General features: G+C 54.9%; 1 protein-coding gene across 3 annotated transcripts in view; it reads left to right on the top strand.

The window, feature by feature from the left end:
* Window positions 1–17,091, top strand: part of FLT4 (fms related receptor tyrosine kinase 4) — a 41,524-nt gene that overhangs the window by 20,558 nt on the left and 3,875 nt on the right. For all 3 annotated transcript variants that reach the window (XM_039880215.1, XM_039880216.1, XM_039880217.1), the window contains exons 12-29: window positions 773–881; window positions 1,872–2,234; window positions 2,500–2,646; window positions 2,741–2,872; window positions 3,041–3,147; window positions 3,430–3,565; window positions 4,041–4,145; window positions 4,462–4,575; window positions 4,743–4,831; window positions 4,975–5,125; window positions 5,650–5,744; window positions 6,099–6,221; window positions 7,158–7,269; window positions 8,411–8,510; window positions 8,823–8,928; window positions 9,333–9,478; window positions 10,460–10,574; window positions 11,466–11,551. In XM_039880215.1, the coding sequence (XP_039736149.1) occupies window positions 773–881; window positions 1,872–2,234; window positions 2,500–2,646; window positions 2,741–2,872; window positions 3,041–3,147; window positions 3,430–3,565; window positions 4,041–4,145; window positions 4,462–4,575; window positions 4,743–4,831; window positions 4,975–5,125; window positions 5,650–5,744; window positions 6,099–6,221; window positions 7,158–7,269; window positions 8,411–8,510; window positions 8,823–8,928; window positions 9,333–9,478; window positions 10,460–10,574; window positions 11,466–11,551 (2,336 nt within the window). The remainder of the gene's footprint in view (window positions 1–772; window positions 882–1,871; window positions 2,235–2,499; window positions 2,647–2,740; window positions 2,873–3,040; window positions 3,148–3,429; window positions 3,566–4,040; window positions 4,146–4,461; window positions 4,576–4,742; window positions 4,832–4,974; window positions 5,126–5,649; window positions 5,745–6,098; window positions 6,222–7,157; window positions 7,270–8,410; window positions 8,511–8,822; window positions 8,929–9,332; window positions 9,479–10,459; window positions 10,575–11,465; window positions 11,552–17,091) is intronic.

A 17,091-nucleotide genomic window follows, 5' to 3' on the forward strand; every position in this document is an offset into this window, starting at 1 on the left:
GCCCCAGTCCCCACCAAAGGCTGCTAAGCGGCTGGCCCAACCTGGGGGCAATGCCTAGAAGAGGCCAGGCGGGGGAGGTGACTGAACAAAGGCACCCACTTCCTACGATCACTTCCTGTTTTCCACACACCTCCAGAGCCTCTTCCTGTTCCAGGCCTGGCCAGGAAGTGCCCAGCTTGGGGTGGGCGGAGGGGAGGGGCAGGGAAGGGGAGGGTGTCTTTGGATGGTAGGCAGGGCCTATGGCTCTCTCTCCTCCCCTGCTTCTAAGTTTCTTACACCCCCAGGCCAGAGTCCTTCTGAGGTCTAGGACACAGCCCCTCGCCTTGCTACTACCCAGGCCACTGGGAGAGGTGCTGTGGGCAGCCCTAGAGTGAATGTGGGCATATCACGAGGCTCTCACACAGCAACCAGATGCTCATCTTAGGCCACGATATAACCCCTTGATGTAACCCCAGCCCAAATCCTGACCTCAACATGACCACAGCTGAACCCATCCACAGCCTAACACTGCCCTCTGACCCTAGCTACTGCTGATGCCAACTGTGCATAGCACTGTCCCTTAGTTTTTCCAAGGCACTCCTCCCCTCTGCTGCCCGAAGGCCTTTTCTTCCCTGCCTCACATTCTTGGTCCTGTCTCTGAGCTCTGTCACCTCCAGACAGAGCCTCAGTTTCCCCCATTACTCTGGTGGGCACAGCGGCCTCCTTGCAGAAAGGGAAGGTTGAATTGGGGAACTCAGGCATGAAACAGATACTCTGCCTGTGCTCTGCCCAGACGGTGAGCAAGCTGGTGATCCAGGATGCCAATGTGTCTGCCATGTACAAGTGTGTGGTCTTCAACAAGGTGGGCCAGGACGAGCGGCTCATCTACTTCTACGTGACCAGTGAGTGACCTGGGCGGGCCTGGAGGAGGGCAGGGACCAGGTGGGCACAGGAGGAGAACAAGGAGGAGAACAAGCCTAGGAGAGGAAGATGAGACCAGCTTGAGGCCCACTGAGGTTCTGGTGACCGTGGGGCACTCAGGAGATATACTGGGCCCTTAGGTGTAGGCGAGAGGGACAGATTTGGAGGCCATGGCATGTGGACTGGGGTGCTGGCCCACCGGGATGGAGCACCCTCTGCCCTCAACCTGGAGGCATCACCCCCAGGACTGGCAGAATAGTCTATGATGCCTGCAGCTCTATCTAATTCCACCTCCCTCTGCCCGCCTCCCACCCTCTTTCCAAGCCCTGGATCAGAAAATGCATTCGCCTGTGTTTTGCTCTGGGGAGAAGGTCCCTAGGTTCCTCAGATTTTCAAACGTGTTATTGACCTCAGGAAAGCTAAGAAGCCCATGAAAGGGAAGTCACTGGGCCCAGGGGTGTGGGACGACACCTGGAAGAGAGATGGAACCAGGAGGGAACCCTCAGGAACATGGCAAGGAGTGGCCAGAGGAAATCCAAAATCAAAGCAAGGCCATTACTGAAAGCTAATGAAACAAGAGAATGGTTTCAAGAAGACAGTGGTGGGGTGCGGTCAACAGCAAGGAAGGGTGGGCACTCAGGCTCCCACTGAGTCTTGTGATAAGGATCTCACGGACGACTGGGTTCCTGGGGGAGGTGGGGGTAGCAGCCTGGCTGGTGCTTGTCCAGAAGTGAGCTAGACAGGGTCAGGAGGAGAGCCTGTGGCTGGCCCCATGGTCCGTGAGGGGAAGGGACAGGGGTGAAGAGGGCTCTGGGTGGTGTCCCTGGCCCAGATCCACGTGATGCATACCTTTGATTGAGAGCTGAGTGAATCAAAGTCCGATGGGAAAGGGAGAGCCAGCACCTAGCAGGTGAGGTGCAATGTCACTATGTCACTGGTGCAGTGTCACAGTGGTTCTTCCTTCCACCCAGCCATCCCTGATGGCTTCAGTATTGAATCGGAACCATCGGAGGAGCCACTAGAAGGCCAGGCTGTGCGCCTCAGCTGCCGGGCGGACAACTACACTTACGAGAATCTGCGTTGGTACCGCCTCAACCTGTCCACGCTGCACGATGCACATGGGAACCCGCTGCTGCTGGACTGCAAAAATGTGCACCTGTTTGCCACGCCGCTGGCCGCCAGCCTGGAGGAGGCGGAGCCTGGGGTGCGCCACACCACGCTCAGCCTGACCATCCCCCACGTGGTGCCAGAGCACGAAGGCGACTATGTGTGCGAGGTGCAGGACCGTCGCAGCCACGACAAGCACTGCCACAAGAAGTACCTGTCAGTGCAGGGTGAGGTGGGCAGGGCTGGCCGGGGAGGGCTGACTGTGCTTCCCAAGGAGCCTTTGCCCCCAGTCCAGCAGGTGCCTGGGCAGTCCATCCACCAGTGGGAGTCCGCACGAACATCTCCCCGACCCGGCGCTCAAACCTTGTCCCTTCTTTCAGCTTCTGCACAATCTGTCTCACCCTCTGCTCTCTGGAGGGCACCTTCCCAGTGCCACCTCCCCCGCCTCCGCTTTGGGCATTCCACTTAGCTCTCTCTCGACCCCGCCTCCAGCCCTTGAAGCCCCTCGGCTTACGCAGAACTTGACTGACCTCCTGGTGAACGTGAGCGACTCCCTGGAGATGCGGTGCCCCGTGGCCGGAGCACACGTGCCCAGCATTGTGTGGTACAAAGACGAGAGGCTGCTGGAGAAAGAGTCAGGTAGGGCTGGCCGCAGGTGGAAGGCCAGGTGCGGAGGCTCGTGGGGCCAAGGCCCGGGCCCATCTGAACTTGAACCTCCACCGGCTGCCTGCAGGAATCGACCTGGCTGACTCAAACCAAAGGCTGAGCATCCAGCGCGTGCGCGAGGAGGACGCAGGTCACTATCTCTGCAGCGTGTGCAACGCCAAGGGCTGCGTCAACTCCTCTGCCAGCGTGGCCGTGGAAGGTCCGGCCTCCCCTTCATGTCCCTCCGCCCTTCTCCCACCTGCACTTGGTGCCTTCTTGTGGCCACCTCATGCCAGTCGTGCCCACCAGAAGGGGCGCTTCCTGCAAGGTGCACCCTCTCCCCCTACACACACACACACACACCACATGACCGTTTTTGGCCACTCAGGCTCCGAGGATAAAGGCAGCATGGAGATCGTGATCCTCGTGGGCACTGGGGTCATCGCTGTCTTCTTCTGGGTCCTCCTCCTTCTCATCTTCTGTAACATGAGGAAGGTGAGGGCTCCTCTCCTCAGCACCTCCTGTGGTATCTGTCCACCTTGGACAGTCCCTAAGATAAGGAATAAGGTCCCCATCCTGGCTCACCTGGAAGCCCCATCTCCTGGGACGTCTCCCTGACTCCACCGTGCTAGGCTCTTAGGCCACCAGAGGTTGTTTGTCCTACTGTTCCCTCCTTGACTAAGAGCTGGGAAGGAGATCCCATCTGTCCTGGGCAAAGTCTTACCCAGGCCACAGCGGTATGGCCTAACCAATGAACCGTCCCTACCCCCACCCCAGCCAGCCCATGCAGACATCAAGACCGGCTACCTGTCCATCATCATGGATCCGGGGGAGGTGCCTCTGGAGGAGCAGTGTGAATACCTGTCCTATGATGCCAGCCAGTGGGAGTTCCCCCGGGAACGGCTGCACCTCGGTGAGGCCAGCACCCAGCCTGCCCCACCCACCGTGTCCTACCTAGCAGAGGCAGCTTCAGCTGCTGCAGGACCATCAGACTGGAGTCCTGAAAGCCATCCATTTTCAGAACTAATGCCAGAAAGTCCCGCCTATCCCCCACCTGGCTTGACCTGTCCATCCCGGAGTGAGTCCCCAGACCCCCAGCCAGGGCTCCCAGTTCCCAGGCCCCCGAGGTCACGTCCTGCCACTCCGAGCAGGGTGGGCCCACCACACCTGCTGCTGGGAGAGGATGCAGGCCTTCCTGTCTGCCTCTCCTCTCCCTCTGCCCTCTCAGCTCCCAAACAGGCTCTTCCTGTTTGGCAGAGGGGCTCTCAACTTTCCTCCCCCATCCTGAGCCTTCCTTCCTGGCCCTCCACTTGGGTTGCCCTGTGGCCCATCCCTCTCCACCCTCACCTCCATGCAGCTCACCTGGCACCGGCTCCCTGCCCCCACAGGGAAAGTCCTGGGCCACGGGGCCTTCGGGAAAGTGGTGGAAGCCTCAGCTTTTGGAATCAACAAGGGCAGCAGCTGTGACACTGTGGCTGTGAAAATGCTGAAAGGTCAGCTGGCGGAGGGGGCTGCCGAGCTGGTGGGGAGCAGTGGCTCTGTGGTGTAGGAAGAGGATGTGAGGCTCATAGCCAGGGTTTCACCCCAGATTCTACAGGGAGTCCATGGGACTCAGAGCCGGGCCTGGGGCTCAGGTTCGAGTAATGCTTCCCAGTCCCATCTGAATCCCCTGCCTCAGAGGGGCTGCTGGGCCGCTGGGGACCCTGCAACTCCACTGGCATGAGCACTGACCATGCCTTAGCTAAGCACAGGGATTGGGGCCAAGGCGGGCCGGCCTGGCTCCGGGTGAAGCCCCTGTGTCCCTTTCAGAGGGTGCCACAGCTAGCGAGCACCGTGCCCTGATGTCGGAGCTCAAGATCCTAATCCACATCGGTAACCACCTCAACGTGGTCAACCTCCTGGGGGCGTGCACGAAGCCTAATGGTACGGAGCCTAATGGGCGAGGCCCTAGGGTGCACAGGTCTGCGGTGCGAGGGGCTGGCTGAGCTTGGAAAGGAAGGGGGAGGAGGGGAGGGGGCAGGGGGGCGTTGCTGCGCACTGGCCTTCCGGCGTGCCCTCCATCACCAAGCACTGGCCTTGCCCCGCCCCAGGCCCCCTCATGGTGATAGTGGAGTTCTGCAAGTACGGCAACCTCTCCAACTTCTTGCGCGCCAAGCGGGAGGCTTTCAGCCCTTACGCGGTAGGTGGGCGCCCCGCCAGGGCTAGAGCTCTGCGGTGAGCGGGCGGGGCGCCAAAGTGGGCGGGGGTGGCGGGGGTGGAGGGGACATGCCTCTGCGGTGTTTGGTGCGCCTCATCTTACCGACCCGCTTTGTGCGTCCGCAGGAGAAATCCCCCCAGCAGCGGCGGCGCTTCCGCGCCATGGTGGAGGGCGCCAAGGCTGACCGGAGGAGGCCGGGGAGCAGCGACAGGGCCCTATTCACACGGCTCCTGATGGGCAAGGGCGGGGTGGGGCGGGCCCCTCCGGTCCAAGAAGGTAAGAGCTTGGCTTCCTCTTCCCCAGGAGGTGTGGCTGGCACCATGATACCTCATGATCTTATCCCAAGGCGCTGTGGGATAAGTCCGCCTGGGGCCCCTCGTGGCGGGGCTTACATAGGAGAGAGACTCACATGGAAAAGCGTGTAATGGGTTCTGCCTTAGGAAAGGACAACATCTCAAAGAGAATTTTCAGAGTTTTGACGTTTGATTTGGGTTTCACTGAACCAACAGGAATTTGCCTTGCACACAGGGAGGGGAGCAGACAGGCAGACAAAGGCGCAAAGGCCCAGTGGTGCAGCAGTATTCACTGACCTGGGAGTAGTTGGTGGTCGTTGTAGAGAGTGGAGGCTGAAGGTGAAGAGGAGAGGGCCACAGGCTTGTTAGCTAGTGCCAGGGACCTCAGGGGCCCAGCCAGGAGAGATGCAGCCAGAGTCGGGTGAACAAATACTCCCTTTGGGGCAGCCTGGAAGACAGAGGTCATGGAGGAGGCCCCTCCTGAGCCCGCCTTGCTCCTTTGCACAGCCGAGGACCTGTGGCTGAGCCCACTGACCATGGAAGATCTTGTCTGCTACAGCTTCCAGGTGGCCCGAGGGATGGAGTTCCTGGCCTCCCGCAAGGTGACTGTCCTGGCAGGCCCTTCAGAGGGGAGAAGGGCACAGACCCCCCCAGCACGGTGCACAGTCCTAGCTCACCCCACAGTGACCCTGTGGTCGAGGGGCGTCCCTCTTTTCCGCTTGGCAGAGGAGGAAACAGCCCAAAGTGTGGAAATGACTTCCCAAGATTTCCAGCTTGTCAGTGGCAGAGCTGGATATGGAATCAGAATCTGACCCACCTCACAGCCTCCTTTGCTCCTCGCACAACTCCAGCAGCCCTCTCCATGGTCACCGGGTGCACAGAAATCTTTGCCGGGAGGAGCAGGGTCCAGCGCAGGCCTGTGCTGACCACTCCCTCACACATCCCTGCGCCCCTAGTGCATCCACAGAGACCTGGCTGCTCGGAACATCTTGCTGTCGGAAAGCGATGTGGTGAAAATCTGTGACTTTGGCCTGGCCCGGGACATCTACAAGGACCCTGACTACGTGCGCAAGGGCAGCGTGAGTGCAGGCTGCAGCCTCCCACCCAGGAGTCGGGTGGGAGACTCGCCCCCATCCCCATGGAAGGTCTGAGGGCCTGCAGGGACCCAAGTGACCGCCGAGGCACCTAGGGCGGGGGACAGGAGCTGAGGATCAGAGACCACAGTGCTCTGATTGGAGTTTGTGTTTGGTCTGCACCTTGGTCCATTATTTAGACACTGACTCCCATGCCTGCCCTGTAGGGGCGCACGTGCAGTGGTGGACCCGGGGACAGGGCAGTCACAGAAATGCCTATGGGTGCTAGGTGCAGCGTGTGTCTTGTTGTTGGCACTCAGAGGCAGCCAGGCAGGCACCTGAATGAGCACCCAGAGCTGATTAAGGCTTTGCCCTGGAGGAGAAGGGGGCTGGAGGGAGATAATGGCCAGGATGGATCCAGGCTGTGACGGGCCATTGTGCAGAAGGTTTTTGTCTTTCACTGTAACTCGCAGGTGTATGGGGCATGTGGAAGTGAGGGGCAGGTGCGTGGGAGGCCTGTGGAGGTGGGGATGGAAGTGCATCCTAGGGTGGAGCAGAGGCCAGTCAGGAAGGGCTGTGGTTTTTTGGCTCCCACGTAGAGGCCACCAGTGGAGAGAGAGAGCATAGGGAAGCACATCAGGAGCCACAAGGGGAGGGGTCAGGAGTGCCACCAGGCTTCCATTGTGAGAACCAAGTCAGAAGGTGAGGTGCGGGGGAGGAGGGCCTGTAGGGACCCGGGACAGCAGCAGGGAAGAGGAAGCGACAGGTACCTGCAGGGCAAACCGTGGGAGCCATCTGAGTGGACACATGGGTGCATGTGGCCAGAAAGCCCTTCTTTGGCCCCAGAGTTCGGGGAGACTGGGGACTGGGGGGGTGGCTGCCTAGGGTGTGGCCTCCTCCCCTCTTCCTTTCCCTGTGGGGACACATTTCCTCCTCCCGCAGGCCCGGCTTCCCCTGAAGTGGATGGCGCCTGAGAGCATCTTTGACAAGGTGTATACTACGCAGAGCGATGTGTGGTCCTTTGGGGTGCTGCTCTGGGAGATATTCTCTCTGGGTGAGTGCAGGGCAGGGCAGGGGAGGAGACAGGGCAGCGCAGGGGAGGGAACAGATGGAGTCAGTGGCTCCAGGGCTCCAGGTTGTACCACTGCCTCCATGGTGACTGAGGCTGAGTGGCCCAGAGGTGTACCCAGGAGCAGATAGTCCAGGTCCTTCTGAGGCAGGTGGTTCGAGAGCCCCCTCCTACCCCCTCAGCATGGGCCAACCTGGCATCTCTGCAGGGCGGCATGCTCCAGCCTGGGCCAGGGCAGAGCCCGTGCTCACTCAGCACGTCCCAGAGGAAGAGGCATAGTGGGTCCTCCTACACCTCTCTTGTGGCTGAACCCTTTCTCGCCTCTGTGGGGACACTGCTCCTGCTTCGAGGGCAGGGAGCAGAGGGCAGGAGGCTGGGTGCTCACCGTAGGACCCCTCGTACTCATGCGAGCCCCACGTGGGAGCCTGGGCCTGCTGGGACCAAGATGAAGCTCCTTCACTAGTCTGGGGGCGAGGCAGTGACCAAGTGGGAACACAAAAGCCCTGAGAGGCCACTGTGGGAGGAGCACTGTGACTAAAGTGAGAGCGTGGAGCGTCCAGGCAGGACTCAGGGGGGCCGGGCTGGGTGAGGGGGCTGAGGGAGTGAGGCAGGGGGGCCTGGGAGGACAGCAGTGTGGAGGGGGGCGGGGGGGCCAGGGGAGGGAGTCGGGGCAGCCAGGCCCATGGTCGCCCCGTGCTGGAGGCAGGCAGGGCCGGTGTCAGGAGACTCAGAAGGAGGTAGGAGAGGTGACCCTTGCAGCTCCTTTGACAGGATGAGGACCTTACGCTGCTTTGAGGGAGGGTGGGAGCAGTCTAATTCGTGTCTTATGGGTCGCCATGCTGCTATGTAGCTTGTCTTGGGGGGCACAGGGAGACCCAAAGGCCGTTAGGACCCTGATGATCCCAGAACCGTGTTTCTGCTAATGTGTCTCTAAACCATAGCAGGCAGTGCCACCATCTGTAACCAAATGAAGAACTCGCGCTGGGGGAGGGGAGCACCTTGCCCAAGCCCTGCCAGGAGCTGTGGGACCAGCACCCCACCATGGGGGCCGGGCAGAGGTGACTGGGATGCTAGGCTGACCAGCAGGCGCCTGCTCTCCACCCACCCACCCCATTCCTGCCATCAGGGGCCTCCCCGTACCCTGGGGTGCAGATCAATGAGGAGTTTTGCCAGCGGTTGAAAGAGGGCACCCGGATGAGGGCCCCGGAGCTGGCCACTCCTGCCATGTGAGTCTCCCACTGGCTGAGCAGGCTTTGGGGGTCAGAAGAGGTGGGCACCGGAGAGGTGTGGGCACGAGGGGTGTTGTGTGCAGGCACGGGAAGGGGGCATGCAGGTGGGGGGAGGGGAGCAGGGAAGCAGCGGGGGTAGAGGCCTGCAGACGGTCTCTCACTGCACCTCCCTCCTCCCTGCGCAAGAGGGACACTGGGTGCCTGAGCCTTGGGGGTAAGGGGCAGGTGGGCGTGAGGGCAGGGTTCAGGAGCTGAGTGTGCTGGTTCAGCGGGGTACCCTCAGACCCCAGTCCAGCCACTTTCCCACAGACGCCACCTCATGCTGAGCTGCTGGTCTGGAGACCCCAGGGAGAGGCCCGCGTTCTCGGAGTTGGTGGACATTCTGGGGGACCTGCTCCAGGGCTGGGGCCGGCAGGTGAGCCCTTCTCGCTCCGTCCTACTGCAGTGACCTCCAGCCCCCACCCCGGGGATGGTCAGAGCCCATCTTGGTTCACTAGGAGTCCCTGTCTCTGGGCAGGAGAGCCTGTGTTCCTTCACCCCTTCTTTGCACCTCCACCTCCTGCAGCCCTGCCCCAGCCCTTGCCCTGTGTGACCATCCCCATGGGGTGCTCAGGGCTGGCTCAGGACAGCACAACGCTTTGGGACCTTCTGTCTGACTTCGGGCTGGGGACAAGCACTTGGTATCTATTCTGCCTCAAGAAGAGGGTGGGAAGAGCTGGCACTGGTCCCTTAGTCTGGGGCCCTTGGGAGGGTAAAGGGGTAAGGCTAAGGGGACATAGGGGCCTCTGACCTGGCTACTTCTCCCATTCCTGCCACCAGGAGGAAGAGGAGGACTGCATGGCGCCCTGCAGCTCAAGCTCAGAGGAGGGCAGCTTCCTGCAGGCGTCCACCACAGCCCTGCATGTCACTGAGGCTGATGCCACCGAGGAAGGCAGCCCACCAAACCAGCACAGCCTGGCTGCCAGGTTAGCTGCCCTTCCTGGGTCCCAGGGTCCCCCTGGGCAGGGGGAGAGCAGTTTGGGCCTGGTGTATTTTACCCTTGTCAACCATCAAGGAAAAGACAAACTACAAGGACTTTAGAGACCACTGCCCACCAACTCAGAGCCGAGTGATCTTAGATGCCGGTCCTGGGTGATGCCCTCCTGGGCAGCCTCAGGCGCCCCTGCAGGGCCACATGGCCTTGTGACTTTGCTTCTTGCTATGCCTCTCAGTCCTTCTCTCTGCCCTCCAGTGTCCCTGCACTCACTCCTAGCCCCGCCTAAGAGACTCTCCAATTTTGAGGGAGCGCCCACCTGGAGTACAGTGCCCAGGCTAGCTTCACATTGCAAGAAGAGAAAAGGGAGGGACAATGAGTCCCAGTGGCCACTGGCAGGGACCCTGGGAGCAGGGCAGGCCACCCACCAGAATCCAGGATGGAGAATGTAGCTGGATCAGAGATCTCTTGTAATTTTTGCTAACACTCCACATTCCCGCTGGCCTTCCTGAGAGGAGGGCTCTGAGACACCTGCCCTTCTGCCCCAGCATGGAGCAGGGTCAGGCCTGGGGACAGGAAAGACTAACTGGTTCTTGCAGGCTCCATCCACCAGTCCCTCACAATGCACACAAACGTGCTGCACACACGTACGTACACACACGCACACAGGCCAGATGGTGGCCTACAGCACTGGGACTGCTTGGCCTGCATGGGGGCCCCTATTAGAGTGAAGGCTCTCTGTCTCTCACACACCGGGCTGGTGTACTCCATTCCCCTTCTGCACCCCATCCCCCCGCCCCTGCTAGCAGCATAGGAGGTGCTGGGGTGTCAGGGCGGAGAGGAGCCCAGAGCAGCACTCCAGCCCCAGACCTGGGGTCCCTCCCACGAGGAGGAGGGCAGAGAGGTGGCCAGAGCTTTCAGGAGGGCTGCTGGCATGGCTTTCTTCAGCACTTTCTGTCCCCACCCCTGCCAGATATTACAACTGTGTGTCCTTTCCCGGATGCCTGGCTAGAGGGACCCAGGGTCCCTCCAGGATGAAAACGTTCGAAGAATTTCCCATGACCCCAACGAACTACAAGGCTTCGGTGGTAAGTGGGAGGGGGCTCCGCACCCCAGATCAGGGCCTCTGGGCGCTCTCTGCAGGGAGGCAGATGGTGGGAACTCCTAAGGCAAGGGACAGAAACCAGCTCAGAAAAGGACGTCATCTCTCCCTTGAAATCTAGCTGTGTCTCATCACATCCGGGCCTGGGTGCTCCTGCCATGCCAGTGCCTCAGCTGCTTTCTCCTGCACCCTCCTCACTCACACAGCCCCAGCCCTCTCTCTCCCAGCAACCGCAGTGGAAAGATGGCACCTCCTTCTGGGTGTTTCCTATTGGCTCACCCTTTGGTAACTACCAAGCCATGTGGCCAGAGAGAAGGGGCCAATGTTACTGGAGGAGGAGGCTGGGGTACAGGACACGGGAAAGCCACCTGTGGCTCAGCTTGCGTCCCCAGGGCTAGATGATGTCAGGGGACCCCCAGCTCTGACAAGAGGGCAGTTGTCCTCTATGGAATTCAAAATGAAAACCACGCCAAGTCACACACGATCGAAGGGTGACCAAGGTCCTCTAAACCAGGGATGTGTCTGCACGAAGATCATTTTTATATACAATGAGGATTCTTTTGATACTTTCCCTGTTTCTCCGGGTGCTCCTACTCTGCCGGTGCCCTGAACACACGCATGGCTGCCTGTGGGTCCCTTGGCATGAGGCGTCCTGGCTTTGCCACCTCCTGAGCATGGGCCAGACACAGTTTTTCCCTCTGTAGCTGGACGTATGACCTTCACCTGTATACTCCAGTGAGGGAACGGTTTTCTGCTCACTTCCCACAGGACAGGTGTTAGGTCAGCGGCTATGCAGGTCCATGTGGCCTCACCTACACCGAGGCCTGCAGCCCGGCCTCGGTGGGGCCCACAGCCATGGGTTGTTCTCTCTGCATAGGATAACCAGACAGACAGTGGGATGGTGCTGGCCTCCGAGGAGTTTGAGCGGTTGGAGAGCAGGCACAAACAAGAAGGCGGGCTCAGGTAGGACCTCCTGAGCCTCTTCCTCTGAAAGGGGTTAAGGGAGGTAGGCTGGGCCTGCACATGCCCGTCACTCTCTTGCCTAAATCTTTTCATGGCTCCCTATTACCTTTCTGTGTATTCAAGGCAAGGCACTCTGGGACTCCAGGCCCTTGGCCACCAGCCTTCCCAGAGGAGTGCCCTCCCCCATCACCTTCCTGACCCAGCACACCTGGTTCTGGTCCCCACACCTCCCTTCCATTTAACAGATGTTCAAACACCACCTCTTCTTAAAACTAAATATGACCCATCATGCCCAGTCTTGGCTTCTGCCTATGCGGTTCTTAAATCAATTAATATCTTTTTTTTATTTTAGCTTTCTTTAAATATAATAGACAATTAGTCATTTGTATTTACATTGTACAATTCAATGATTTTTTTTCAATTATACTTGGCATACAATAACATACCAGTTTCAGTTGTATAGCATAATGATCAGAGATTCACATAACTCACAAAGTTATCACCCCACTAAATCTAGTACCCCTCCTCCTTTTTACATATTTATTACAACATTATTAACCATTTTTCCCATGCTACACTCTATATCTCCATGTCCGTTTGTACCTCGTAATCCCATTGCCTTATTTTGCTGTCCCCCCCAACACCCCTTCCATCTAGTAGCCCTCAAAATATTCTCTGTATCAATGAGTTTATTTCCGCTTTTGTTGTTGTTATGGTTTATTTTCTTTAGATTCCACATGTACGTGAAATCATGAGATATTTGTCTTTATCCAACCCATTCCATTCAGCGCAATACTCTCTAGGCCCATCAAGGCAATATCTTTTTCCAGCCCCTTTCTTTTAGTCTGTGTGTGTCTTTTAATCTGAAGTGTGTCTCTTGTAGGCAGCATATGTAGGGGTCTTGTTTTCTTATCCATTCAGCCACTCTAGCTTTTGATTGGAGCACTTCTTTTCTATTTGAGATACTTGCCATTAGGAATGTAGTTATTACCATTCTTTATTTCTGTTTTTGATACATTTTTCTTTCTTAAAGAAGTCCCGCCAACATTTCCTGTAATACCGGTTTAGTATTGATAAATTCCCTTTGCTTATTTTTGTCTGGGAAGCTCTTTATCTGTCCTTCAACTCTAAATGATAGCTTTGCTGGATCAAGCATTCTTGGTTGTAGATCTTGGGTTTTTATCACATCAAATACTTTGTGCCAAGCCTTTCTGTCCTGCATAGTTTCTTTTGAGAAATCAGCTGTCAGTCTTATGGGTGCTCCCTTGAAGGCAGGCCTTGAAGCTTTTCTCTTGCTGCTTTTAAGATTGTCCCTTTGTATTTAATCTTTGGCATTTTAATTATGATGTGTCTTGATTTGTGATGTGTCTATGATGTGTCTTTAATTATGATGTGGGCCTCTTTGAGTTCCTGGTTTTTGGGACTCTCTGAGCTTCTTGGGGTTTTATGTCTATTTTCTTCACCAGGTTAGGAAAGTTTTCCATCATTATTCCTTCAAATAACTCTTCACCATCTTGTCTTCCTTCCAGTACCCTTATGATATGGATATTTTTACATTTAATAATGTTCCATAAGCTCCTTAAATTATTATTATAGTCTTGGCTCCTTTTTTCTTGCCGTTCTGATTGAGTGTCTTGGCTTCCCTATACTCTATATAGGTCATTTGATCCTCTTCTTCATTCACTCTGTTTATTCCATTTAATATACTTTCATCTCCATAATGTGTTCTTCATTTCTTACTGGTTCTCTTTTATAATTTCCATTTCCATGTTTATGTTTTTTATCTCTTTGATAAATTTCTCACTGAATTCATCTACACTTCCCCTAAGTTCATTGAGTATCTTTATAACCAGTGTTTTGAACTCTGCATCTGTTAGATTGCTTGACTTCATTATTCCTGGTTCTCTGTTTTGTTCTCTCATATGGTTTCTGCTTCTTTGTCTTCCCATTTTGGCTGCTTTTCCATGTCTGTTTCTATGTACTAAGCAAAGCTCTTAAGTCTTGGTCTTATTCGTGCAGCTTTGTGAAGGAGGAGTCCAGCGGCACAGTCCTGAGAGGGGTTCAACTGCAGGCCAATTTAGCCTCAGCCTGTGTCTCTCCAGGGCCATGTGTTAAGATTCAGCAAGCAAAATCCACATATGCTGTGCTTATAGTTCCTCAAGAGGCCACACCAGAAACTGGTCAGCTGCCACTAGTGTGAGTCTAGGCATTGCCCAGCAAAGGGCACCTGGCTAACTGAGGACACACCTGGATGTGGCTTGGGTGGGACCACAAATTAGGGGAGGCGGAGTTTCAGGGAATCCTCTGGGCAGAGCGACCTCTATTATCCAGTTTGATGACATTTCAGCTATGGCAGCTCTAAGTCCGTACACTGGGAAGCGGGAGGGCTCAACAGAGGAACAGTGGATACTGCCGGCACTTCTGTTACAGAACAAGTCTCACTTTGGCCCTTACTCCGACAATTCAGTGTCCACCTGTAAGTCCCTGGTTCCCCCTGTGCAGCTGACCCGGCGCTGGTGCTCAGAGTGAGCAGGTCTGTCACCGGGTGAAAGTCCATTTGCAGACACGGCCCGTTTAAGAGGTGTCTGCAGCTGCAGTTGCCGCTGCAGCAGCCAATGTCCCACTCAGCTGCTCGGGACTGGCAGCCTCAAGTCTTCACTCCTTTCTACCTTCTACTCTTGCAGGGTGATTGTTTCTCTCCCTAGTCGTAGGGCTTGTTCATCTAGATCCCGGGCGACTTTCCTTGCTGTTTGCTCCTTGTTTCTGTCACAACTTTGATTTGGTTGCAAGAGGGATGAATAGAGCCTCTATTGTCTAATCCATTTTTTCTCTTTCCTGCCTATGCTGTTTTTAAATCAATTTATATGTTGTCACTGAATATTTTACTCTAAACCACAAGTATTTATTTGTGCCACGTAAAGATAATTGATGTCCTTTTTCACCTCTCTGGTAGATATATTTGCGACTTCTCCAACTTTAACCAATGTCAAACAATGACATCAATTCAACACCAACAGGAATCCCCAATTTGGGGTGCAGTGAAGGAAGAGGCTTTATTTAGTGCAGATAGATCAGTTGCGATACAGCACAGCTGCAGACCAGCCGGGCTGTAAGACAGCTCAGTAGTGTTACAGTTCAGTTGTAACATAGCATGGCTGTGGAACAGTGTGACTGTGAGGTGACCCTGGGCATGCGGTGGCCCTAGGCATGAGGTCCCTTTCCAGCTAGATGGCTCCACTCCATTCTATTCTGTTTCGCTGCAGTCTGCCAAGACAAGACAGCTCTGCTCCACTATGGTCCAGTGAGATGTTTTTGACGGTTCAGCTTTAGCCAAGGAACCACAGTCCGCAGTCTTTGGTGGAAAGGGAAAGTGTGCTCTCCGAGCCAGAGAGGTGCTAACTTCTGTAGAGAGGAGTCCATGCCTGTGGTCCTTGACTGGTCCATTCTCATGCATATGAGAACCCCAAATCCTCACAATTTGATTGGCCCCCAAAATACTGTCCTTATTGGTTGGAATGGAGCCTCTCTGATTGGTCAGTGAAGATGCTAATGAGGATATAGTTGCACAGCTGCGACGGAAGTGAGAAAGTCTCAGTCTTATCGATTGAAATATGATTCCAGGAACTCTTTTCTAAGGGTTGGTTCAGATAGCAAGAACACAGTGCAGGCAGGCAGTTCAGTGCCGGCTTCTCTCTGATCCATGGCTTACATGAGAGGCCCCTGCTTGGCAATGACTGCTAGGTTCTGTTTATAAATTAGAGCCCCGTTAGCCACCAGGAGCCCTTCTCAACAGGTACATTTGTTCTTGGGTCAGCACCAACTATCAGTTATTTTCCCAGCAGACTATAAAGAGAGAGCTCGCAGGACTGTGAACACTGGCATTGTAGGGTCAAATGCCCCGGAGTAATTATACATTTGAATGGGGCAGCTTCGCCTCCTTTTTTATTTTTATTGCTTCCCGGTGATCTCTTAGTAATCTGTTTTTGGAAAATTAATGCTAATTGCATTGACAAATAATTTCTGGCTAATGTTTCTTTATCAAATAGTATTTTATCTCTCAAAAAACGTAATTCTGTAAGAGGGCAAGCCAGGGGATGATAGCTACTTAAATTTAAATCTCCATAGAGCTTCCTAAAAACAACACATGGAAGGCTGCTCTGAGCCCATACCTGTGATGTAGCCAGAAGAGAGACCTCGGTTTATATGTGAGAGGGGACTCAGCACCAGGACCAGCAGAACTCTGAGTGAGCCATGGTGGAAGGAGAGTCAGATAGGGACTACTCCAGGAGAGGGGATTGTGACAGGGTTCCTGAGACAGTGGCCCCAGACTGGGGAGATATTGAGGGGGTTGAGACCGGTGGGAACAGTAGGGCTCCCAGGGCATGTCTGAGGCATTGGGGCTGCCATCTTGAGAAGGCACTGCTCTGAAGGGCAGTGAGCAGGGAGTGTGCACCTCAGATGCTTGCTGGCGAAGGAAGAAGAAAGTTGCAGATGATGAGTCCTACCAAAGCAAGATCATATCAAGAATAAAGAAGACAAACATACACCCAAGGGAGCCATTCCTTAGAGAAACTTTCCCTCACAGTAGTGGCAACATCTGTGCACAAGTTCCTTTAGAAACACATCGTGATGAGCTACAAAGAGGTGCAGCACGTCACTTGTCAGGTGCATTCACTTGGCATATGGAACATTCTCCAAATAGGTGCAAGTACAGAATGTGTAGAAGAAGGGTGTTTATCTGCTCAGTCCTTTCCTGTCTCCTATTAACCATTGACCAGCACTCACCCCGTGATGAGTTAACTTGACCTCACTTCCAGGTGGCTCATTCAGCCCTTTCAATAGCCACTCAGGATGCCAGATCCCATACCCCACAGTGAGGCATCTTATCCAAGTCTGCAGGTGAAAGGAAGGTCAGGAAACCCAGGACTTGTGGCAGCAGCTGAGAGGGGGCCTAGCACTCCCAGCTAAGTGACTGGCTGGTCCCTGGTGGTGATATGATAGGATATGGGACATGAATGGAGCCTTTGGAAAGGACACAGTCGAAGGAGTTCAAGGTGACACTAAAGATGTGGGTGTGACACAGCACTCCTGAGTGAAGAAACCTAAGAAGCCACCCATATCCCTAGCCCCTTCCATAGGATACCAGCATGAATAATCATAAACAGAAAAAATAAGCACTAAAGAAAAAAAGAATGAAAACTTTTCAGTAGATGTAAACGCTCAGAGAAAAACTGTGATACAACACTCTAACATGACTTAAAACATATAAGTAAACAAGCAGCTACACCATGAATCAGAAATTCAAAAATTTAGAAAAGACAGTGTGAAGATATCAAATGGAATCTGACTAAATTCAGGAAAGAAGTTGAAATGTGAAAATTAGGGTACCTAAGAGACAATAGATGTCATCAGACTTACAATGGAGGTCACAGAAGATGGGCATGAAAGGAGTCAAGAAAACAAAATGGAAATAAAGAGGTGAAAAGAATAAAAAAGAAAGTGATATAGAAGTTGAGTAGAAAAGAAAGAACCAATATGCG

Source organism: Pteropus medius, unplaced genomic scaffold, assembly GCF_902729225.1.
Source record: "Pteropus medius unplaced genomic scaffold, Ma_sr-lr_union100, whole genome shotgun sequence".
Taxonomy (NCBI): Eukaryota; Metazoa; Chordata; class Mammalia; order Chiroptera; family Pteropodidae; genus Pteropus; species Pteropus medius.